This window comes from Maylandia zebra, linkage group LG14, assembly GCF_041146795.1.
Source record: "Maylandia zebra isolate NMK-2024a linkage group LG14, Mzebra_GT3a, whole genome shotgun sequence".
Lineage (NCBI taxonomy): Eukaryota > Metazoa > Chordata > Actinopteri > Cichliformes > Cichlidae > Maylandia > Maylandia zebra.
This window is the reverse complement of record NC_135180.1, coordinates 18,739,929-18,765,001: the sequence shown is the minus strand read 5'-3', so window position 1 is coordinate 18,765,001 and position 25,073 is coordinate 18,739,929. Positions and strand designations below refer to the sequence as shown.

The window sequence follows — 25,073 nt, the reverse complement described above, 5'->3', positions numbered from 1 at the left end:
TTTGATCCCTCTAAAAAGACCATTAGATCAACATATAAGGAAAACACGTTACAATAAGAGACACAAACAATTGCTTGGTTGTAGGAATAGAAGCTGTAGTAGTAAATGAATGAATAAGGAGCAACCCAGTAGATAATGAGTTATTCATCAGTTCTACCCTAATAATGCCTGATGCTGGATTTTATAGTATAAAAATGATTATTTACCAAATACCCAGCTGGGAGATGCTACTTAACTCAGCAGTTCCTTATTACTTCAGGATTGCTTCACCGTAACCTCCCCTTCAGGTGTCCCCTAAATTAAAGTAGTTAGTAAAGTCGTACGTGGCTAAACAAGTCTCTTATTGTAAAATGCTGACCAAATATGAGACATGAAGCTTATTCCTTTTTTTAATTATTAAACAAACCAAAATAAAAAAAGGGTCATGGATTTCAGTTCAATAGCCTGGAAAATATCAAATTTTGAAATTGCACTTGTTAAAGGTGACCTGTAGAGTTCTCGTGTAAACAAACTTCATTTAAAAAGAAAAAGTTTATTCATTACTTTTTAAAAACTTTCATTCATTGAGGCTGTGGGAGCATTATAAAAGCTGCTAATAAAAGCCTGGAATGTAGGCTTCTTGTTATGTGACATCTTGACCGAGTGTGCTATGTAATGCATGCATCTGCAAGCAGCTTTGCATCCCACCTCCAATCCATCTCCTCCTTTCTTGTTGTGTCCGACTTAATCAGTAATTTGCTGTTGTCCTTAATGCCTGCTTAGATCCATATCAAGGCTCTTGCTTGTGCTCAGCCTTCCTGCAGCTTTCCTATATGCAGATGAAACGGCAGGGAGGAGTGCTCTCCCTGACTTATGCTTTCCACATATGCGTGAGAAAGGGTAGGGAAGTCCCAGAAGAGAGCAATGCTCTCCAAATATAAACCACTGCAAATGGAAATAACATCTTTACATCACAGTGGTGCTGACTGAACTCTAATTTACATTTTACTTGCTAGCACTTCTTCTCTTTTTTGTGAATTGCTGTGCTAAGCGATTACTAGCAAGAGTACATGTGCATTCTTGTGCATGATGCAAACAAAATAAAATAAAACAGGCAATCATACATTGTGGTACTAATGATAAAAAACGCCACAGGAAACCTTTAAGTTTGTTTTTGACACCAAATTAGAGGTTATCTAGAGAACGATGTAAAATGTTTTGATTTGATGTTAGTATTCATTTGTCTTTTAGAAAAAAAAAAGCTCTAATCCTCTTTTTGAATTACGTTAAACAGATGAGGTGTGAAAGCACCCTAAACTGCACATTCAAATCTCATTAAGAGGCTACCACGCTGTGCAAATGCTACTGTAGCATACAGAGGCAGGCAACAATCCACAAACATGTACACTATAGACAAGAAGGGTTTGTGTTTTAGACAACTGCATTTCATAGGTGACCATGCGTTTTTGGGTTCTGGGTTTCAGTAACCTGACAGACTCGGGTGTGGATTTGGAAGGACAGGATTGAAATGGTGAGGACTTTGGAAAGACAGAGGGAAAACGGGAAGGAGTGATTTTTCTTCCAGGGTTTCAAATTCATAGAGAGGGAGTGACTGGCTATACTGCTCAGAGTCGGGTGACACTTCACACAGATGAGCTACTCTGGGATGCTTTGTTTTCTTAAAATTTCTCGCCTGCTAAATCATGTTAGAGGTTTTCAAACTGAGTACACTGAACATCTAGAGGCAATAATCTGTTTAAACGATGCTAGCAAAGAAAAATAGTACATTCTTAATCTTAAACTTCGAATCAGGTGTTCTTGTGTGAACTTTTGTATACTTGAATTACAAGATAACATCTGAAAATAATGTTGTGTATTATTTAATTCCCCTTTCCGTTGTATGGCTTTCTTATTTTAAGGGTTGTGAAGTGTAGAATTAAAGAGAAGACATGGAATTTTTAAATAACCTATGCATTTAATTTCTTTTGTGTGGTACCACTGCTCTTTGAAATATTCTTGTATGACTGATAGCAGACCATAATCATTTGGGGAATTGCTGTTAACATCAGTGTTGTTACTTTTGAGTGTGGTCCAAAATGGTCCGCTGTGAAAGTGGTTTGTCTTTGGTGAATTCTCCATCGTATTCAAAACTGTCAGTTTATGTCAAGAGCCAACATTCAGTGCGCATTTAGCTCTCCTTATTTTTGCATCCTCTGTATCGATTTTGCTACTTTCCTCAAGGTGAACATCAAGTATGACCTCATAATGCCTCTAAATGGTTTCCTACGCACTGAAATGTTCAGTGTTTTCTGTTCACTTTAGTTAATTGCTCCTTTATATAACAATAAACATGAGTCATGTTGCAACCACATCACAGAGTAGCTGTTCCATATGAAGTACTTGCTTCATCAATTATTCGTCTGCATTAAAACTAAGTAAGTAACCGGGCTGTTTTGAAATTGTCAGAGCTGGAAAGCCAAAGTGCCTTTTTTGTCTGTCTGCAGTAAGGATGCACAACTCCAGGTATTGGATGACACAATAGAGACGTAGAGTAGATGATACACAATATCAACTAAAAGCCAGCAGAGATGAGACTGGTAACTTGGAACTTGCTCTTCAATGTGTGCCTTTGTATTGTTTTTGTATAAATTTCTCTATATTTATTCCTGCTGTCTGCTATTTATATTTTTTATATTATATTTTGGTATTGTACAATGACAACAAAGGGCTATTCTATTATAAATTCAAAAGGAATTAACACATTTAATAAAAGGAATGAATTAACAGATCATTTAGACTCATGGTGTTTGCGTATACTTTTTAGCACAAAGGATTTCCATTGTGTTCACCTGTACCTTAGTATACACCCACCAGCCAATTCATAAGGTACACCTTGCTAGCACTGGATTGGATCCAGTTTTGCGTTCAGAGCTGTATTCATTCTTGTGGCATAGATTCAATAACGTGTTGGGAACATTCCTCAGATTGTTTTAATCCTTATTTTCATGATAGCTTTACATGGTTGCTGCACATTTTGTGCGTCTGTTCCAGCACACCCTAAAGTTGCTCTATTGGATTGAAATCTGATGACCGTGGAGGCCATTTGAATACAGTGAACTTATACTCATATTCAAGAAACCAGTTTGATATGAATAAATATAAATAAATAAATTAATAAATAAAAGCAATTAAAAGCTGCTGTTGGCTTAAAAAAAAATCACCTTGCCATTTTATATCTCCCTCAAGAATTTGTACTTCTACTGATTAAGGTAATTTTTCAGGGGGAATGTGGCGCAGCAGCAACTTTGCTGAAGCTTTCAGAAGACCAGACGTGCTCTAAATTAGTTTGAATTGGCTCAACACTAACTGGTCTTAAGAGGGACCAAACACAAATTTCTATCTGCGTTCATGTGCTATTAACAACCCACTCTACCCATTTGTCTGGTATTGCAGTGGTGCTAGAGGGAGTAATGAGATGTCTAGTTATGCTGAAAGAACGGACATCTACAGTTATATAAATATCTTAATAATGCTTTTCATCATAAGATGTCTGTCACATTTTGGGTAAAAATATTTTAAGTCAGACCCAAATCCACAGTAATTGGTGTCCGCACACTAGCTAATTAATTTGTAGCTGGAAGCAGTCACAGATTTTAATGAGGGCTACCAAATTAACAAACTTTTGCTCTCAGGATGGTGAAAAACTGAAAATAGATAATCCCTAAAACCTTGTGAAAGTTTAACCAAGAAAACACATCAGCAGATGAGGATAACGAAGACGTTTTTAGCAGTAATAAACTTGAAACTTTTAAAGAAGGGACTCAAGATGTCACATGTGAAATAAGATAATAAACCAACACCATTAATTACGGTAATTAATATATAAATAATTAATAAATAATATATTCATTAATTTATTCATTCAAAATAAAAAGGTTCTAAAAAATCAAAATGTATTTAATGCTGGAGTTGTGCATCGCGGCTTCAATATGTTATCTGAAAATTACAATGCAGGTGCCTAGTCATTAACCAAGAGCATCACCACCACTGTCATCATCATCATCACCATCATGATCATCTGCAGCCAAAGACGATGGAACCAAATCTGCGGTCACATAATTCTAACCCCAGTCTAGCCCAGGGTGATGTAACCGTGACAAAACGCAAACCAAATTTAAACCCAAAAGTCTAAGAAAATATTCTGCCAATAAATAAATAAATAAATAACCAAAACAGCCAAAATGAAGCAGAAAACATAAAAAAACAAATTAAAAAGTACATTGGTTCCACAATGCTTGACCACATACTTATCACCACATGAAGAACAACACGGTTGCGTGGGGCTGCTGCGACAGCCTCGTCGGTACAAAATCTACAGCACCACCACCATGTTCAACACCACCATTACCCCACCTATACGGGAGCCTCTAAATCCTACCCCTATATCTTGACCCCCTCGGAGCCGTACACGTTGTACCCCTCCCTATAAGTGGCTAGATTCTGGGTGCTGGGGGAGGGGCTGGGGCAGTGGGGGGGGCTAAGGTCCACCTTCATGCGCTTGGCTTCGGCCCGTGACTTGTAGCAGAACTCGACCAGGGCCACCAGCATTGCCAGGCCCAGGCCGCCCACAAGGATGTAGAAGACCCCAGCCACGTTGGACAGGCTCAGAGCCTGGGACGACTTGTCCTGAAGAGATGGGAGGGAGGGAGGATTCAAGGAACATGTGTTTAAAAGATGAAAGGGTAGTAGTAGTAGGACAGGTAGAGGAGAAGTGGTGGGTAGACAGGAAGGAAGAGTAGAGAAGAAGGGGAAAAGTGAGGTGAGACGTTGAGTAGGCTCAAGGTGAGAGCAGTAAAAGGAGAGTGGTGCAATGAGGAAGGTGGAGACAGAATAGGGAATGATCAGAGGGAAAGGGAAAATGAGGGAAAAAGCAGACAAAGAAAAGCAGATACAGTAAGTTAGACACAGAGAAATGGAGAATATACCAGAAAAATTAATATGGTTACAGGTACTGAAGTTATGGTATTATCATAAATGATCACAGTAATACATTCTACTTATATAAACTGACATACTACTCATATAAAACTTTAATATCTACTGCCACCACATCTGCTACTCCACAAATACTTTATACTACAAATCTATCACTACAGCTACAAAACATTCAACAGTTCTAGAAATGTTACAGTGTGCAAAATAGTGCAGCAAGAGTGAATTATTTGTAGAGCAAGATTTTAATCTGAGCGGGGATTTTACTTTGCTCTATTTTTTGGAAAAGCTCCAGTACTTTAGTTAAAACTTAAAGCAACTCCCATGTCAAATATTTATAGCAGGGCAAAAAAAACCCAAAACTGTTTAGCAACAATTTTTAGGTTTAACTTTGAAAAAATTTGAATATAATTTTGATTAATGTTTTTAACAGGGGAGGTATGCAGTATGAACTCCCTGGTTATTTCCCAGTTGCTTTGTAATTGTAATTCATTGGTAATTTAGATCCATTTATACAAATACTAAAGCGTAATCATAGATATAGAAACATAATTTTGTTGTGTTTTGTTTTTAGCTTAGCTTATAGCTCATTATATTATTTATTAGTGATATAAACTCTATTAATGATAAATGCAACATTCTGTTTTTACCTTATTAAAAATTTATATATATTTGTGTAGCTGGGCTCCTGGCACACTCCAGAACTGATTTTACAGCATGTCAATTTAACCAGTCAAATGAGTGTAGCTGCTGATCATTGCTTTTTATTTTGACTGACTTCTTTCAACAAAAGTTTTGAGGAAATAATAACATATCTAGACATTATGGAAACATTCTTAAATTAATAGAAAACAAGGGAGCTGGTCCCTGATTAAATCTCAAATATAAAATGGAGACAGTAATTGCAACAAGTTAATATTGCTGATGCATAAGGATCAGTGCCATTCTCATGTGGAATGGACTAGCATATGAGATTAAAATAGAAACATGGAAGTGAAGATTGTTGATTTTACATATTTTAATATATTTCAACATAACTGATTTGAAGATGGAATTGCCTCAGATTGCTACAGAGACTGAAGAAGACTGTTGTCTTCATTTGTATTTAAAATGAGGTAAATGTGGTCCACCATCCAAAAAGACTCTTTTAATTTTAATGTGGAGCACATTCAAGAAATATCTAAAGTGCTTAAAATGCTATTTCTAAGACAGTAGTTGCAGTAGTATTCATGATGAGAGTTTCAGGCTAGCGTTCTGCGGGCCACAGCAGCGTGAGACTGACCTTACTTCCAGAGTCCTTGGGTCCACACTCTCCCTTGTCATACCACCATTTGTTTTTCAGTTTGTCTAAGACGCCTGCTTCGCTCAGTTTCAAAACTGCAAGGTTTACTGGGGTTCTTCGCGTGTAAAAATAACATAAATAACATCATAGGTCATGTTATTTTATGTTATTAGAGTATTTCTCATTTGCATTGCACATCTCAGTAACAAAGAAAAACTTTTGCTCAGATTGAGTGACCTAGCATGGATCCCACTGAATACATGTGTGTATGCTCGTTGAGGAGGGGCTGGGGGGAGCGAGGAGCTAAGGCGAGCTACAGACATATGAGTGGGACCCACCTTTGTCACTTCAGGTAACACACCCATGCTGCCCCAGCTCAACCTACAACAATCCAGAGGCAATTACTATTAAACCGGGACTATTGGCATCAGGCTAGCTCTGTGTCACAACTGGGAGAGTGAGAAGTTCGCAAACTTACTTTGCATGCGTCGAAGCAGAAATGATCTTTTCTTTAAACTCTCCCTAATGCATATCATCAGAGAAAACAAATGGGTAGTTCTGTCTGTTGGTTGGTTGACTGTTTTGACCCCATTAGTTGTGAAATTTGGGGTGAGCATCAAAGGGTTAATCCGTTGGCAGTCATCAACAATCAGTCATCATCGAAATACACTAACAGGAAGACTACTGCCAGTCCACCACTTTGGGCTGTGACTAAAATCGATGGACTGCTATGATATTTGGATGAAACTAGGCAATGAAATTCTTGTGTTCCTAAAGATGAATTGAAATAATTCATCACAGAGTCAAAGTTTTATTTATTCAGTGTTTTGATTTGTGACAAAATCTAAATATATACACTGCTAATGATGGTTTCAATAATAGTTTATATAGTTGTGCATACTAACAATAATTAATATTAATTACATGACAAATAACAACTAATTAGCATGCATTTAGCTCAAAGCCTGTATCTAATTACAGCCACTAACAAGCATGTAGAATTTATTCCTGTTCAAATGAACTTGATAGACTGCATTTAAAATTTCTCAGTTTTCAAACTGACTAAAGGAATGAAACTTTTGTTAAAGATCTAGCTGAATACTTTTAGAAATTAAAATATTTGACTCTTTATCACACTATAGAACTTTTTTTGCTGAAAAATGTTCCAAATTGCTGAAATCACACATATCCTGTGACTGGTTTTTTTGGTTTTATTAATTATTCATCTCTCCACTTGCCTTTAGTCAAACTGAGCCTCTCAGGGGGTGTCTGCATTTGACTCTAACTAGACTGTTTGTTTTCTCTCTACTCTTCCCAGAGCTGCCACTAGGGGGCAAATATTCCCGTCTTGACAGTAATTGCTCTCTTTATTATTCCAGCTATCCATCAGGGAAACCTCTTTCCATTACTTTGCACTCTGTCCTGTCAGAGGGACATTACCAGTTCAGTGCAAAGCACCTTTAAAATGGTTATCTTCATGAGATGTGCTTGATTTATTTTGGCAGTTACTCAGAATAGGGATATTTTTCCATGCATTATAAAGAAAATGAGCATTTTCCCCCTGATGATTCAAAATGAAAGTAGGATATATTTACATTTTCCAGCAATCGGGTTCTGGGTCTCTACCAGGTCCAGCCAGCTGATTCATTTAAAAAGAAGTTATTTCAGGGGTTTTCATTGTATGTGTATCAACAAGCTTCAAAGTGCATTTGTCATTGTGTCTGAACTTATATATAAAGTCACAGACCGTGGACATCAGTGCAACCATGTGCCCATTTTTGCAACTGCAGGTTGTCTCAAGAGATTTAAGCTATCTCTTCTATCCTCCCTGTACGCTGCGTGACTCTTTGCCAGGGCAGATGCATGTGTTACACTCCCAGGACGGGGGCTGTCGCGAGCCACTCAGCTGGTGAGCAGCCCCTGTCACCTGGAGGTGGGGGGGCAGACAGAGAGGGCTAACCTTGGAATCCCCTCCCCCGCTGCCACATTCTCCTTTGTCATACCACCACTTGTTTTTCAATTTGTCCAACAGGCCCTGCTCGTTGAGTTTTAGCACGGCCAGGTTGACCGCGTTTCTTTAAGTAAAAAAGGAGGAACAGATAAGATAGTTTGGTCAGAGCAGAGGATGGAGGGACAAACAGACAAGATGGACGGGGGACCGTAGTCAGGAGAAGGAAAGGGAAAAGGAGGACGAGAGGGAGCAGAAATTAGGATGGGCTGAATTCACACATACAGGTGAGTTAGAGGGGGAAAACCGCACCCCGGACAACGCTCTCCCTTACTATCACTCCTTGACTTACTTCTGGAATTTTTTCCAAATTTGTTTTGTGGTTTTACAAAAAAACCCCTCTTGCGTTACTCTTCTGTATCTGGCTGCACTAAAATCAGATGCTACCACAGTGAGTGTCAGATTACTGGTATATAGTGTGTTAACCAGGTCTCTGTAGTGTACTGATGAGGCACTTGCCCCCTCCTGCTGCCCCCCTGTCGTCCTATTGCTCTGTGTGTGCACATTGTGTTTGTGTGGCCTCAGTTTCCTAAGGCCCTGCTTACTCTGTTAAAGGGACTGACCTCTAAACAAAATTCAGGGACACAGGGATAACTATTTGGCATCCGTACAGTGTATGTTTGTCTGTATACCTAGCATGATTTTAATGAAATACAAAATCATTACTTGCCAATACTTCTTTGTAGATGTGCATGCAGTGTGTGGCCTCGAGTGTCTAAAATGTTTATGTTTAAGTAATTTAATTACATGTAAATTTTCCATGCAAAAAAGAACAAAAATTAATTGAATCTGTTTGAATGGCAATTTACTTCATCAATACACAGTTTTTAGCAGGGGTGTCAAACATAAGGGCCAGATTCTGCCCCCCCAATGGCCATACTACGCCAAAGTAACAATACAAAGACATTTCTATATTAGAAATATTTCTTAATGATGATTTATTAATTATGAATTACTCTCCAGTAATTGTAACTGCAGTAGAGTCCGTGTAGCGAGCCACATGAACGTTTTTCTGTAATTTTACACATTTATTTATTTATGCTAACAGATTTCTTTCATTTACTACAGCAGCAATTTTTTATCATGTAGAACAACTGAGACATCAAATTGAAATTAAACTTCTTTTTCTTATTTTAAATGGGATTAAATGTGTAGTTAAACATCTTTACACTGACAGAAAAGGGAGTTTGGACTGTTTATGATGAAAGCGAGACATATGTGCCTCATAATGTAAAATCAGTTTGACATCCTGGATTTATAGCAAACATCCATCCATCCATTTACTTCCACTTATCCTGAAGCCTATCCCAGCTGTCATAGGGCGAGAGGCGGGGCACACCCTGGACAGGTCGCCAGTCTGTCTCAGGGCTACACAGAGACAGACAACCATTCGCACCCACATTCACACCTATGGGCAATTTGGATTAATCAATTAACCTATCGCCACAAACTGCATGTCTTTGGACTGTGGGAGAAAGCCGGAGTACCCAGAGTGAACCCACGCAAACACGGGGAAAACATGCAAACTCCACACAGAAAGACCCCGCCTGTTGGTGGAATTGAACTCAGGACCTTCTTGCTGCGCGGCAACATTATTTGAAAAATCATGCTTCATGTTTACAAGGGCCAAGAGTTATGGTATGACTGTGTCATTTTCTGCTTTCTTTGCCACATCTTTGATTTTTACAGCTGCCCATGAACTCTTTCCTGTCATCCTCTTCTTGTGCGACTGTGCTCTGCTTTTGTTTGTGCGATGCTGATCGGCCATACTAATCTCTGCACAACGGTCACAGCAGTCGCTGCGTACTTTTTTATTTGTCTGGCCCTTTGTCTGTGCACTTGCCTATCTGGAAGCACTATCTCATCTCTGACGGTCTGATGGTACACTGGTGTTAAGAGCTTAGAAACAATATTCGAGAGATTCGAGAAGAGACAGCGTTCTCTGGGGTGATCTAATCTGCCGACCATGACTAATCTCATCAACATAAGAGGAATGGATGAAAACAGTTCAAAAAGATCTGTAAAGCATGATAATGACAGTCACATATTAAAAGTCACATCAAAAGGAGTCATATAGCAGAAAGTAAACAATACTATTAATGTTCAGCTCAGTCAGCAGAGTATTCATGCTCTTCATCATCATCATCATCATCATCATCATCACATCAAATGATTACTGCACCAGGAGGAGAGGCAGGCTCACCCGGCGTGCGCACTCGCAGCCTTGTGCAAGTCTGTTTCTGCAGACTGAGAGCTGCCAGAGACAACCGTGGATAGTCCCAGGTATGTGTTACGGGGGAGCTTCCAAAGGAACCTATCCACTTGCTGTCTGTCACAATTTTCCCTCATAAACGGGAAAACCTTTTTTTTTCTCTTTTAAGAAAATAAGAGCTAAACTACAGGGCGACAGGGGTCTTGAGGAACTTTGCACCATGCACAGGGGAAAGTTATAGGACATGGTGTGAGGCTGATGTGCTGTTTGTGCTTTGCCTTTTATGTGGCAAATCTGAAATGCTGACAGAGATAGATGGAGGAGAGAGGAGTGAGCAAGTGGTCCAGCTTTGCTGAATTTAGTCAATTATTTTTTTCTCTCTTGTTTGTGGATCTGTATTTTTCCTGTATTATATTTACTTTGAATTCCCCCCATTGGACAGGCCCCTCTGCTTCCTGTTCCTCACTTTTTTTCTTTTCCTGGTTGTCTATAAATTCCCCCCGTGGCTCTGGATGGAGTGGCAGCAGTCTGTGGTTCTGCCTCTCCTCGTGGTCATTCTCTGGTAATAAATCTCTCTTTTAATCATTGTCATCATCAGTATCATGGAAGAGTGAGATGATAGCAGACAAATGAACAGAGTTACCTGGAAGGTGGCCCTGTGGAGAAAAGGTGGTTGAAAATAGCAACAAAAAAGAAAGGAAGGACACAAGCACAAAGCGACGTATGGATGACAGCGACACAGGACAAAGACAGTGGAGGTGACATGCTTTGATTTAACAGATGGCAGAAGTGAGAGCAAAGAGTCGAACAGAATTACAAACAATACAAAAAGGAAGGCAGAAAGTGGGGGGAAAAAGAAATTAAGGTATTAACAAAAGAAACCATGACTAAACAAATGATTTGCACGTTTAACACATTTATCGAAGTCACTGCTGCTCGGTAAAAACATATAACTGCCATAAATCCATAAACTGTGTTAAATCAATAACATTTACTGTTAATTTGGGACTTTACGCTTGCGAGAATCAATCAATATCCACTTCGGTCAATTTTTACAATTCTTTGGTTGAGAAATTTTCACCAGACAGCAGTGAGAGGTTGATTTAGGTCAAGTATTAAAGGCACAGCAGGGTAGGTGGAATATCGCAGCAATAGTCCAGTATCAGCGTCGTTACTGTTTCCTATTGTTACACTATTCCACCCACCTTAACTGTGAGCCTTTCGGTGTTGCAATGCCGTATCCTTTGGAGTCCAGGTTGCCTCCGACTTTCATGGTATCACAAGGCTTTCGCTGCTCCGTGTATTCGTTCATGGTGGACTCGAGAAGGAAGGCGTACTTCCCCTTGGACTTTCGGACCCTTGCCACGCCTTCTGCTGTGGTTTTGGTGAAGACAGTTGGCTCAGCGGATTTCATATATGACCACATCTTCTCGTATACAGCTATTTTGGATCTCTAGCATGGAAGAGGAGCAAAGGGGAGAAAGGAAAAGGTTAACAGGGAATTAATGGGTATAAATTCACAGTTATAGGAGCAAATTTTCCCTAAAATGATGTGGAAGCCAGCTGTCAAGGAAGCTACGTTGTAGATGTTCACTGTATATATTTCAGCCGTTTAATAAAAATAAATGAGTCCCACTAACAAATACTGCCTGTTTGTTGCTAAGTTATTGATGTTCTCCAAAAGATATTAAACATTAAACACTCAAACTTGCCAAACGCATTGCTCTTAAACTTGATTTGGGAAGGTTAACAAAAATGAATACAAAATTCCATTTTTGTGACCTATTTCAAATGGATTTATGCTTAAGGAATGAGTAGAAATTAATTGGTTTTCAGCTACAAGAAAAATAGAACAATGCCTGCCAGTCTTTTTCTTTTATAAATATTACTTTGAACAGTGTGCGGACACTATCTAATTAATTATTCAAATCGACATGCTGACCTTAGTGCTGACTTTACTGATGCAAAAAGGAAGCTGTTAATCCATGTTAACAATCCATGTTTTCACTGGATTTGATTTGTTGCTACAGCTTCATATGATGTGAAGCTGACTTTTCCTCTTTTGGTCCCTGAGTAAAATGATGCTGTTGATGGTGTGCTGTGTCTTCAATGTTTATCTCCTGGTGTATAATCACATTTACTGCATAACCACATTTAAATTATGACGTAGATGCTAACAAGTCAAGCATCAGTCTTACTTTTTACTGGAATACTTGTACACTAAGCTGGTGTGTGGTTATGAATTTAGGACTGAGTACAGTACAAAAGTCTTCAGCCACCACTTATTTCTTTATATTTTGCCTTGAACAAACCAGACGTTTTTGGACTTTGGCTGCTTTTTCACTCATTTTCAGTCCACTCTTTGTACCTGGCTATTTTCAGAGGAATGTTGTGTTTTTTAAAACCACTTACTGTGGTTGAATCATTCAAGCATACAGAATATGCCGAACCTAATGGGTGAACCAGTGTTGTAGCTACAAATATAACAAAATGTATCTTTAGGCACTTTGTTACTATTAGCTTAGCCTATTAAAAAATGATAATTATTTGCAATTTCTTTACTTGAAACTTGAATCTATGAAAAATTCCAAAATAACTCAGTTTTTCAAGCATATAAACTGTGCTTTTGTACCAATATGGTGATACCCAAAGAGCCAAAAATCTAGCACATCTCCACATGTTATACAGTGTTTCCTTAAAGACACATAATGGAAATGACAGAGACAGAAGTGGCAGGCCTAAAAAACTACAAGACAAACCAGGGACAAAAAGCAGGGGTATGTCACATCACTGAAAAAAGACTGAATATCAGTTGCGACAGGTCATATGGGGTGGTGAATCCAAATTGAAATTTTTGGGTTCAATCAATTTGAAGACAGAGGAGGTCAGGCGAGAGCTACAACAGTGAGTGTCTACAGCCATCTGTAAAACATTTCAGACAGTGGTGCTGGGGATCTTGTCAGAACTGATGGAATTATGAATGCATTGAAGTATTTTCAGATCTTGATCCACCGTGCTGTACTAGCTGGAAAGCGTCTGATTGACATCACAATGATCCCAAACACACTGTCAATGCAGTAAAAGCACACCTGGATATCGGTCATGGATTGGTCTCCCCAGAGCCTGGACCTCAACATCCATGAAGCGGTGTGGGATCGTCTTGTGCGGTCATACGAGATATTGGCTTTTGAGCTTATTATAATTGTACAAACTCTGTTGCACATATTTCAGTAAATAAATTCACCAGTTTCTTAGCAAAATACGAAGAAATGAAAGGTGGCTTAAGACGTCTGCACAGTATTGTAAATAAACTCTATTATATTTTTTTATAATGTGTACTGTATACATCCTACATATGTCTGTGGTCTTGTAATTCTGCACATCGGTCTGTGTGTATATATGTGAAATGATTTGTTTGCTTGTGTGTGTGAACTGCGTGTACTCAAGAGTGAAAATAACAAGCAGAGGAGTCAAACTGTCATCCTCCACCAGCGCACTGCTTCTTTCTTCTCTTTCACTCCTGGTGATAAAGTGTTATTCTGTCGCTCTTCGAGCAACAAGCCAGGGCCTCAGCCACTGAAACCAGCACCCGGGGAATGATATGTGTGTGTATCAGTGTGCTGCTAGTGCGTGACGGACACCTATCCCATAATAATGTCACACACATCAAAAGGCTCCGCCTCTCTTCATTCAACCCTCTTTCTCTTCATTTTTCTCCTTCCATTTCTTCCTCTGTCTGCCAAAGTCTATCACAGTTTCTCACCCCCCCTCCTGTACACCTCCAGCCCATCTATCCAAGCCCCCACCTATCAAAGAAAGTGAGACCGAGAGATGCCGATAATAAACGCGCGTGTACAAAGCGCCGTCTAGCCTTGGAGGGATGGATGTGTGACAATAAGGTGTGACTCTTTCCAGATTCTTTAACAATGAGCGTAGCTGTGAAAGAGGAAAATGGATGCTGCAAGTCACCTTCAGGCATGCACAATATGGAAACGCTTTTAAACTTACATGGACGCACGTACCGTGTTTCTGCGCGTTACAAAACGCCACTCAAACTTGCTTACACATATAAGACACATGCATATGTTGCTTTATGTGCACACGATATTGTATGTACACATCCACGGTCACACAAACACACTTGCATGCACACACAAGATAATTAATGGTGGTGGCGAATCCCCCTCAGCTGTGGGAGAGTAAATTGCTTTTTCACCCTCCACAGATTTCAGCCTGCTCGTTATGTTGATGATGCCAGAGCGACTAACAGAAGCACAAACTGCCTGCTACATTCTCCCCCCTTTCCTCCTTTGTCTCCAGACACAAATACCAGTGCACACATTCCTACAGAGCAGAACTGTTTATATACACATAACATGCACAGGAACAAAAACAAATCTTAATAATTGTGTGAAGCAAAAGGGAAAGAAAAAAAAAATAGGATTGTGTGCATGTTCATGTGTGTCAACTATTAGCACTGACTGGAAGCCACATAGGTGAAGAGGTCAAAGGGTGAAGGTGTAATTGGGGCTTCTTTACCCCACTCTGCTATTCTTTCCACTTTCTTTTCATAGCAGCGTATTCTATCCCACCGGTTATCCTTGACTTTACTTACCTTACTGCCTACTTTTATAATCATTATGGTTTTATTCCTTTATTTTGATTAACTGCTGAGGACTGTGGTAAAAAAAAACATCTTTTCACTGTAATCAACATTGCGTTTGAGAAAATCCAGCACAGATCTTTTGTTTTCTCATGTCCGGTGTAATCTTTTTAAATCTTACTGTGGGCTTTGATCAGGTTTTACACGCAAACTAACTGGAAACAGAAAGTCATCTCAGCTTACCATCACGTTTCAAGTCTCTCTCAAGTCGAGATCAGTACACGAAAGATCCTTTAATTTCGATTTTCTAGAATGTTGTAGATTGGTTTTCAAGTATGTGCTGCTTGAATTAGCCTAGGTAACCGAGGCACACTCATTATTCCCTACTAGCATACAAGTGATTAAAGTTCTGCCACTAAAGTATTTTCTGAACAATGTAATATTTTAAATAGTCATCTCTGTAAATTTGAATCTGCACCCAGTTGTCAGTTTATTAGCTATACCTTACTAATACCAGGTTGGACCCTCTTTTGCCTTCAAAAATGCTTTAATTCTTCGTGGCATCGATTCAACAAAGTGCTGAAAACTTTGATCTATACTGACGTGATAGCATCACACAGTTGCTGCTTTGTTGGGTGCACACCAATCAATCCCACAGGTGTTAGATTTAGATCTGATGATTGTGGAGGTTATTTTCAAGAAACCAGTTTGAGATGATCTGAAAAAATATCTCCCTCACTATTACACCACCACCACTGTTGATTCCATGATGGATCAGACCATTTTTCAATCTCTATTGTCCTATTTGGTGAGTCCATGTGAATTGTAGCCTCAGTTCCTCCTGCTCTTAGCTGACAGGAACAGCCTTATGTTGCAGTAGCTTCAAGTCTGGATATGTTGTGCACTGCACAGCTTGTCTGGTACAAACAGCAATGACACATTTAAAATCACTTAAATCACCTTTTCCACGCATTATGATGGCCTGTGTGGACTTCAGTAGCCTGTCCTGACCATCTCTACATATCTAAATGCACTGAAATGTTGCCATGTGATTGGCTGATTGCATATTTCCATTAACCTGAAAAGGCTCAAGCAATCAAATAAAATGAACAGTGGGCGTTGAGTTCATACCCTGAAGAATTCTTTAGTGGAGCCTGAGTCCAGCGTCCCATAGGCTATCTCTGTCTGTTTGGCCAAGTCCTCTGCACTCTCTATCGGTGAAACCATCCTCTCCACAGTGAGGAATGCAGCCAAGTTGGCTGTGTAAGAGGAGATGATGATAAGAGTAAAGAACCACCACACACCTCCAACAATACGTCCAGATAGAGACCTGCAGAGAAGAGAGTGGGGAGTGAGGTAGGGAGAAAAAACAGGGAAAGAAGAGTGAGGTGTAAGAAAGGGAAAGATAAAGTCAATTTTTTTTTTTACAAAGTGGCCAAGATGGCAAGATTAGGGAGATGAAAGAAAGCAAACACAGACGAGAAATCAGCAGATGGATGAAACGGAGATGGTTAAGGTAAAGACGACAGTGAAGGGATTAAAAAACGAGAGAGAGAAAGAAACACAATTACCGTTGCAGAGATATGCAACACAGAAAACTGTAGCTTCACAAAGCGTTCTGTGTGCATGACAAAACTGACAGTACCGCCAAAGTAATTGTCTTTCAACCTGAAAACCAATTCAGCACTAACAGCAACCGAGGCTACATGAAACAGATAGCAATCGGGGCAAGCCAGCATCTCTCTCATCCTCTTTCCTTCTTTTCCTTTTCTCCATGCTTACGCTGTTTATCTCCCAATTGTGAGCAGGAGCATCAAAGTAAGTGGCAATTCATTTTTTTTTTTTTTTGCATGAACTTGTTTTCACTGAGTAAAAGGAAGGAAAGCAAGTGAGAGTGAACCTATTAGAGAAAGTCAGAGAAAAATACATGAAGGCCACATGATGTTTCCTTTTAAGTACCGCAGTCAGTAAAAGACCTTGAAATTCTAATGGGCAGAAACAGCAACAAGGAAAATAATAATACAGAAAAAAATCAAAAAAACAACTTCACTTCAAAGGAGTGAGAAACAAAGTGAAAATATTACTGGGCATACACTACAAGACATTCAGAAAGAAAGAAAAAATGCAGAAAATGACTGATAAAAGACCTGATAAATAACTTGAGCATGAAAGCAAATCATCAATTCTAATTCATCGCTTTTGCTTTTAAGAAGCACTTTAATATTATTATTTTTTTGGTAAAATTACACCAAAAAGAAATAAAACAACTGAAAGGTGCTATGATGAACTCCTGATTCAGGTGATCTGTGATCCGTTGTTATCATAAAAACACTGATTATAGCCACTTAAACCTCGGGCGATAATCAGATCCTCTTGCATACAATCAGACAATGTGTTCCGATATTTACCGGACAGCCTGGTGATACCAACACTCTGATGTGAGAGCGGCGGCAGACAAATTATTTTTAGTCGGGTTTATTTGTAAGAAGTGTGAGCGGAAGAGAAAACGAGGAGCGAGAAAGTGGAGAGACGCATTGACGCATGACTCGGCATAAATTGTCACCTTTTGGAGCAACTCTGCATTATGCTGCTCTTCAAAATCCATCGCACCTCTTAATCCACACACACGCAAACACACACAGACTTGATAGTGTTTGTCCTTGAGGCCTTGATCTGTTTGCTTGAAATAATGAACCTGGCATACACCGTGATGGATTCTCAGACGAAACTGTTGTTAGATATATTTTTATACTTATTAGGATACAACAGAAACTTTCTGTTTTTTTAACCATGTGACACTTTGATGTAATGTTTGTCTTTGAGCCCAGAAAAGGAAATATGCCGGTGACAGAGATTAGGAGGATGAAGAGGATGGCATGTTCAGAAGTTTCATAGATTTCACAGGATTTCTGTTAGTGGCCAAAAACGCAGAGGTGATCTGACTGGTTAGCTGGTGAACAATACCTTATTAATTCAACCTTGTGGAGTGACTCTGGGTGAGTGGAAAAAGAAAGTGGTATAAAAGAAAAAATGACCGTGTAAGGAATCTGTTGAAGTTTAAGTTGCACCTTATTGATCACTGGGGAAATTTTGTCCTCTGTAACTGACCCATTATAATCACTGAGTGGCATTTGGCAGAGTGCACTGCTTATTTCCTTGGCTAGTGCTTCAGGCAGGACCGGTGACAAGAGAAGTGGCGTAAAACTTTACTGCAGTTCTGCATATCTTGTATTCATAAGCATTACATAAACTTTTAATAACCAATATACGCTCTAATGTATTTTTAAGGAGCATTTATTAATTCATTTGACAGCTCCTCTTGGGGCAACCGCAGGTGCTGGTATGAGCAGATACTGAATGACAATACACTGCAGCAAAACACATCTCTAACATAAAATATACGGGTTCCTCAAATTTATTACATCAAATTAAAGGCTCCGGCCTACAGCTTTCATAAATTAACACTGTTGATAATAACAAAAATTATTTTTGCAACGTATACGCAGGCTCTTTAATAGAAATTTTAAGCTAAAATATAACTACTGTTGTTTTCCAACAATTTTCAGATTTAATATAACCTAAACCACGTTCTTGCCCTAAAGTAGTGCAAACAGCCACAGATGCAAAAGAGAAGAAGTAAAATAGTAATTGCCAAACATAGGATACAAACTGAAAATCGTCTGTTTGATATGTGTCTAAATCACTACCTCCTTCATTGAAAATGGACTCTTTATACCAGTTAAACTGACTTGTTTTCTGGAAGTGTAATTTCTCTTGCTGCTTCTGACCTGTAGAGGCACTAGACCAGCATGTAAGCAAGCACTCTTGCTTTTTTTTTTAAAGCAGATGTTAGTAGCATTCCTAATAACATGCAATCTTACTGTAGCAAACAAAATCTCTTTTTTTGTCCACCAACTCCTCCTACACGATCAGGAGTTGAGGAATCAAGACAATCGGGCACACTGGTTCATCACAGCCCACTGAAGGTTCTTATCAATATCACATGTTATGGCATCATCGTGTGATCTAGCAATCACCTAACAGTGATCTAAAACCACAGTCTAAACCAGGGGTGGGCAATTCCAGGCCTCGAGGGCCGGTGTCCTGCAGGTTTTAAATCTCACCTTGGGTCAACACACCCGAATCAAATGATTCGTTCGTTACCAGGCCTCTGGAGAACTTCAGGACATGTTGAGGAGCTAATTTAGCCATTTAAATCAGCTGTGTTGGATCAAGGACACATCTAAAACCTGCAGGGACACCGGCCCTCGAGGCCTGGAGTTGCCCACCCCTGGTCTAAACAGTACTACAGTATGAACATGTACTAGGACCTAAAATGCATGTGTCATTAGATGAGAGAGGAATAAGGTACGATGAGGACATATTTCTTCTTCTTTTTGCATTAGAATTGTCATCTTAAACTAAACACTGCATCCATCAACGCCAAGCAGCATTTTCAGCTGTAGTTGTTGACAGATGAATTTCCGAGGTCCATTATTTTATCAGCAGAATGCTCAATTCGAGCATTCAATCATTTTTCTAATTAATTTTATTTACATTAAACCCGTGAGGTTCTTTGAATAAATCATCCTCAGTGTTCATGAATCTAAAATGATCACATCTGATTCATTTTATTTCTAGATTAAAGGTTTCATAGGGGGGAAAACAGAATGTTGGACCACAGTGCAGGACAGCCAGCAAAGTTAATCTGACATTATAGTAGAGTCTAATTTACTAATTTTTTTTTCACTTTAATACCTTAACTTTGGCGTGTCATTTGCTGGGCTGAGACTGGGCTAGCATCTGCTGCAAACAATCTCCCTTTGTTCTGTTTACATTCAGACTAAACTTGATCTTAGCGAGGATTTTCTTTTTTTTAAATGATAAAACCCGGCAATACAGTGAAGAGCCAGGGAAAGATGGGCTTCCCCATTTAAATAAGGCTCAGCGTTTAATGAAGTCCTACAAATCTGTAACATAAAGCAAAGTCGTTAAACCTCACAGTAAAGCTTCTCACACTAATTACAATACACTGGGAAGAGACACAGATTGTGCAGCCTTTCAGTGTGTTTAAGGCTGATTTACAATTATAGCTACTCCCATGCACAGTTTTCCTCTTGCTGCATGGGCTGTTAATACAGATGTGACAATGACAGAAACACTGTAAAAGTTAAACGGCTCACTGAGTCTGCACATGCGCTTTGGCACATTCTTTTATGCTATGTTGGGGGCGAGGTTACTGCTTTTATTCTGAAAATGAACTAAAAATGGTTCTGTATCTCAGGCAGCTTGATAGAAAACCATCCTATTGGAGAACACGTTTGCCCTCTGGCGCTTGATTTAGATGGAATCGTGTGTGACAATATGTGCAAGCAGGCATGTGTACAAATGTGCTTTCATGTGGACGTGTGGATGAATTCAGCTGTTCTCAGAGTGCATGCCAGTACACTCGGCTGATCTTTGACAGCAGTGTCTTTGATTCTTTTTGCGTCTGTGTGAGAGATGCTGCCTGTGTGTGCGGTTTCACGGTGTTGGTATGCAACAGGCGAATCATTCTATAGCTGGTCATGTATCATCTATGATAGCCAACAGATTGCCTCCCCAATCCAGTGTGTGAAAGATTAATGGCATGCTGTTCGTCTTCACTCCCTCTCACACGGACTCACACTGTCACCCGCAAACACTTGAATCCTTCTGAGCTATGCAATTTGTTTAGCATCCAATACATCTGGATTTCATCGCCTGACAGAAGAGACTGCAATTTTGAGCTTCAGGTGTGCCCATAATATCTAGAGTGTGTTTTTATTTTTACTCCCATAAGACCAATTGAAGATCAGTGTCAGGCAGATCAGTTGAAAACTATAATCAATTACTCATTAAATGTTATTTCAGCAACAATTACAACAAGTCACCTCACTTGACTTCACTTTGATCAGTCAACATCAAAGATTCCTTTAAACACCTCCAAACCATCTAAAGCAAAGCTGTCTTCAAGTTACGGGAGGAAGCGAGACCAGTTTCATCAAATATCAAGTCTGCTGGCAGTGTGACTGATGTTTTAAGAAAGTGAAGCTTAAATGTTTGCTTTTGGCACAATAAAAGACAGAAAGGCTGAATAATGCAGGTGGGAGGCATAATATAATACAACCTTTCTCTTCTTTGTCTCTTCTTGCTTTCATCTTTTTCCGGGAACAACTAGAGGTGTGACATAAAGTAAATCGGCAAAATGATTGAAACGGGCTCAAAGACGCCACAGCAGATGAAGGCAGAATAAAGGGCATCAAGGCGAACATGAAAAAAAAATCAAATTAATCGATTAAACAGTAGGTGCTGCAGGCAGGTAATGAACGGCATAATAGGAGACAATAAGAGGAACTATAAAAGTGAAGCAGAAAAGATCTGAGCTGCTTAGAGAGAGGAGCCTTGAAAAGACTGTTCATAAAATAAAAAGGATTACTTGTGAAATTCATAAACACGTCGTCTGTCAGCGTGACTGGGTTCTAATCAGTGACCTTGAGACTAATCATTAATTACTCAGTAGGCTTCGGTGTCCCAGTGCAGTTAGTTAGTCATGCCATTAGCTGGATCTGTTGCTACCATTAACTATTCAACACACCCACAGCCATTTGCTCAATGCACATGACACTCACAAACACACATTTATACGCAGCCACACACACTCAAGCGCACAACTGCCCAGACAGCAGCAGACACACTCGCACAGCCCCCCTCAATACACGTACACACAAGAGACGGAAGCTGTAATTTCATATGCTTATTGACAGAGACAGATCTAATCCCTGTGAGATGTTCACTGGCGATCCCTTTACCTCTTTCTTGCTTCCCTGCAGTCCCTCTTGGTCTTTCTTATTCTGAGAACAGACATTTCCACCATGATTTAATCTCTTTCTTTTATTTTTTTTAAGTCCCGCACTATCACCTAACCATCCATCACTTTGTTGCCACCCTTTATGTTATGACCAAGCCAATCGCCATCATTAGAAACCCAAAAGCCTGGGCTAAAAGATGACAGGCGGGTGGGGCTAATGCCCTATCAAGGTCACTCTGACAATGTGTTTGAGGGTGTATAAATATGTTCATGGCAGCCATTACCTTGTGCTTGACTGGAAAGGTGAAAGAAACACAAGTCGGTGCGTCGGTTGCGTGGGATGCTCAGATAAAGTAGTCAGTAGTGTCATAAACATGTAGACACGCCACCACACACGTGCACAGCAGTTTCCATTATATAAATGCCAACTACAAAAGTGAGCATCAAAGAAAAAAAGAGGTAGGGAGGCCATAGGTGGACAGATAGATAGAGAGAAAGAGAGAAAGAAAGAAAGAAGAGAGCTGAATAGGAGCGTTGTTACACTGTGTCTCCTGGACTGCAGAGATGACTGCAGCACAGAGAGAGGGACCCACGCTGAATACCAATGGACTTACTATGGCAGCTCACTACAACATACACAGTCAATACACAGAGTATACGGAGTCAAACAACCAGTATCGACACATGGGTACAGATGTTCATAAATGTAATAAGACAAAACATAATGCGGGGCAGGAGAGATGCATAGTTCACCAAGCAAAAAAAAGAACCCATGCACTGGTAACAACCAACGAGGCAAACTGCAAAGCAGATGAACACAGACTGAAATGAACATATAGAAGAAACAGGAACGCATTCAACCAGTCAGAAAGAATATTTCTTCCTGCAGCGGCTGCCTCTTTTCCTTTATTCCCAACTCCACAGTAAATGTCAGCCTCGATATTCCGATCCCCGCTGACTGGCCAGGGACAATACAACTGGAAAGATGGAGGAAAGTGAGGATAAAGCCTGAGCAAAAAAATAGGCGTCCCATCGTCAGAGTAGACATATGGATGATGAAAAACGATGGAAAACAATAAAGAAATTAGATTCTTCAAAGACTTCAGCAAAATAATTTGCAGAGAAAATAAAGTAACTGTAGACATAACAGAATGAAGTACAGCATGTAAAGTCTGAAAGAAGACGTAGCTCCAGCAATGCTACCATAGTGTTTTTACCTACAGTGGACAATACTCAAAATTGAACTTTCTTCAGTTTTTCTGGTTGTTTTCAATTCATCATTTTTACATAACATATTTATCTGGAGCCACTGTGTCACAGAGAGGGTTACTTGCCCAAAGAAGTCATAAAGCTTAAAAAATAATGCATATATACATACTTTTTCAAATTTTGTTTATATACAGTCTCTTTGCCCATATGGAAAAGATATATATAAATCTTATAAAGTTTGTATCTGTCTTGTGTGAAACTTGTATGAAAAGCATATAAGTGTGAAAACAGATATAAGATCCCTTGAAAAATTATATAATGAAACTTGTATGTTTTGGATACTTACTAAAACAATGTATGAAAGTAATGCGAAAGTGGCCACTTTCATGAGTAAATCACATATAAGTTTTTACTATTTCTTTTCCGTATGGGTGGATTTGATCTCTCGTACAAACATTGCAAGAAATTCTGTTATGTTTGCCTTTATTATCATTTAGTTCATTTTGTTGTTTTTTGATATGGTTGAACAGCTAATAGAGGGAATGTGATACTGCATATAGATATCACGGTAACGTACGCATAAGACATCCTTAAATTTGTAATAAAAGTAAAAGATTATTGGATATTTTCAATACAAGGAAACTTGAAGGCATCTCGGCAAAAAAAAAAGGGGGGGGGGGTTACAGTCTGTGTTATGATAATACATAAATACCTTGTCTTCACTGTAGCTGTAGCACATTTCTGCTGTCAGGTGTGACTTGAGTTAGCATTATGATTCTGCCTGCTTGCAAAGGTGAACAAGGGAATGTGAGATTAAAGGAAATGAACTGAGGAGAAAGAAAAGTGATATGACATTATGATATGCAGGACACGTCTCCTTTTCTAAGGACATGATCTAGTATTTCTGCAGAGCACAGTGTCAAAGAGGCTCATCCATCACATGATTTTATGGCAAAAAGCCTGGTCGCCGGGCTTATTTCATTTTTTCATCAATGAGTCTGATGACTAATAAACTCTTTGACCGTGATTTCATGTGGAATAATGCTACTACATGAACACAACCTAAATTTAAAAGCTTTATAGTCACAGACACTGCTATCTAGCCAAATTGGCACATTAAAAACAGTAAAATTTGGCTTCATTCAGCCGTGGCTCCCAATGACAAAAGAAATACTGGGAGAAAGATACGGGAGAGCACGTTAGGGCCACATGAAGAGAGATTAAGAGGGACAATAGCAAATTTCTCCTCCCCTTACTGAGACTCCTTTGCTATAATCAGCAGCCTTAGTGTTTGCTGTAAGAAAGGGGTATGATGCTAATCACGGTGCAGGGATGCATGGTTTAGCACGAGATGCATAGGTTGGGCAAAAGATTGGGCAGACTGTAAAAGGTTTTTGATTATAAATAATCTCACCCATAACGCTAAAAGTCACTTTAAGCCCTTAACACCCACTGGCCAAAATATGAGTCCATTGAAAATTCTGCTGCTGTATTTTGAATGACATTGGTCCAATCTGAATGACATTTGCCAAACCGCAAAGCCTCATGATTCAGAGAAGTTAAGTCTTTTACAGACACCATTGCTCTTATTTGTAAGCATGCAGCAATACATTGTCTCCCTTGACTCACTATATATAGCACGCTGTTTTCAGCAAGAGCCCATATAAAGCACCACATATATGGACAAAGCCATTGGGAACATTGAGTGCTATCTATTTAAACATGTGTGGTCAAGAGTTAATATACTTTTGTTTTCATTTGTGCTTCCATCATTAACCTCGCGCCTGTTCACTGAATGCTTTCACCTCTCCTTGGCCTCTTCTTTCTTATTAGAAAACACCAGGTATGTCCCCATATTGTCAATATTACAATTAAGAGATATGCATCTCCAAAGCTCATTTCTGTGTAAAAAAACAGGGGATTGAAAACCAAATGCCATCAGAGTGGAGAAACACAGCA

General features: G+C 39.3%; 1 protein-coding gene across 5 annotated transcripts in view; it reads right to left on the bottom strand.

Moving 5' to 3' along the window:
• gria4a (glutamate receptor, ionotropic, AMPA 4a) overlaps positions 1-25,073 on the bottom strand; it is a 123,500-nt gene that overhangs the window by 4,025 nt on the left and 94,402 nt on the right. The window contains exons 14-18 of one of the 5 annotated variants that reach the window (XM_076892397.1): positions 16,208-16,406; positions 11,679-11,926; positions 8,214-8,328; positions 6,254-6,368; positions 4,576-4,665 (exon numbers count right to left, since the gene is read on the bottom strand). In XM_076892397.1, the coding sequence (XP_076748512.1) occupies positions 6,291-6,368; positions 8,214-8,328; positions 11,679-11,926; positions 16,208-16,406 (640 nt within the window). In that variant the 3' untranslated portion in view covers positions 4,576-4,665; positions 6,254-6,290. Of the gene's footprint in view, positions 1-4,417; positions 4,666-6,253; positions 6,369-8,213; positions 8,329-11,678; positions 11,927-16,207; positions 16,407-25,073 lie in introns of those variants that run through there. The other 4 variants (XM_004543869.3, XM_004543870.3, XM_004543871.2 and 1 more) reach the window with 4 other exon arrangements.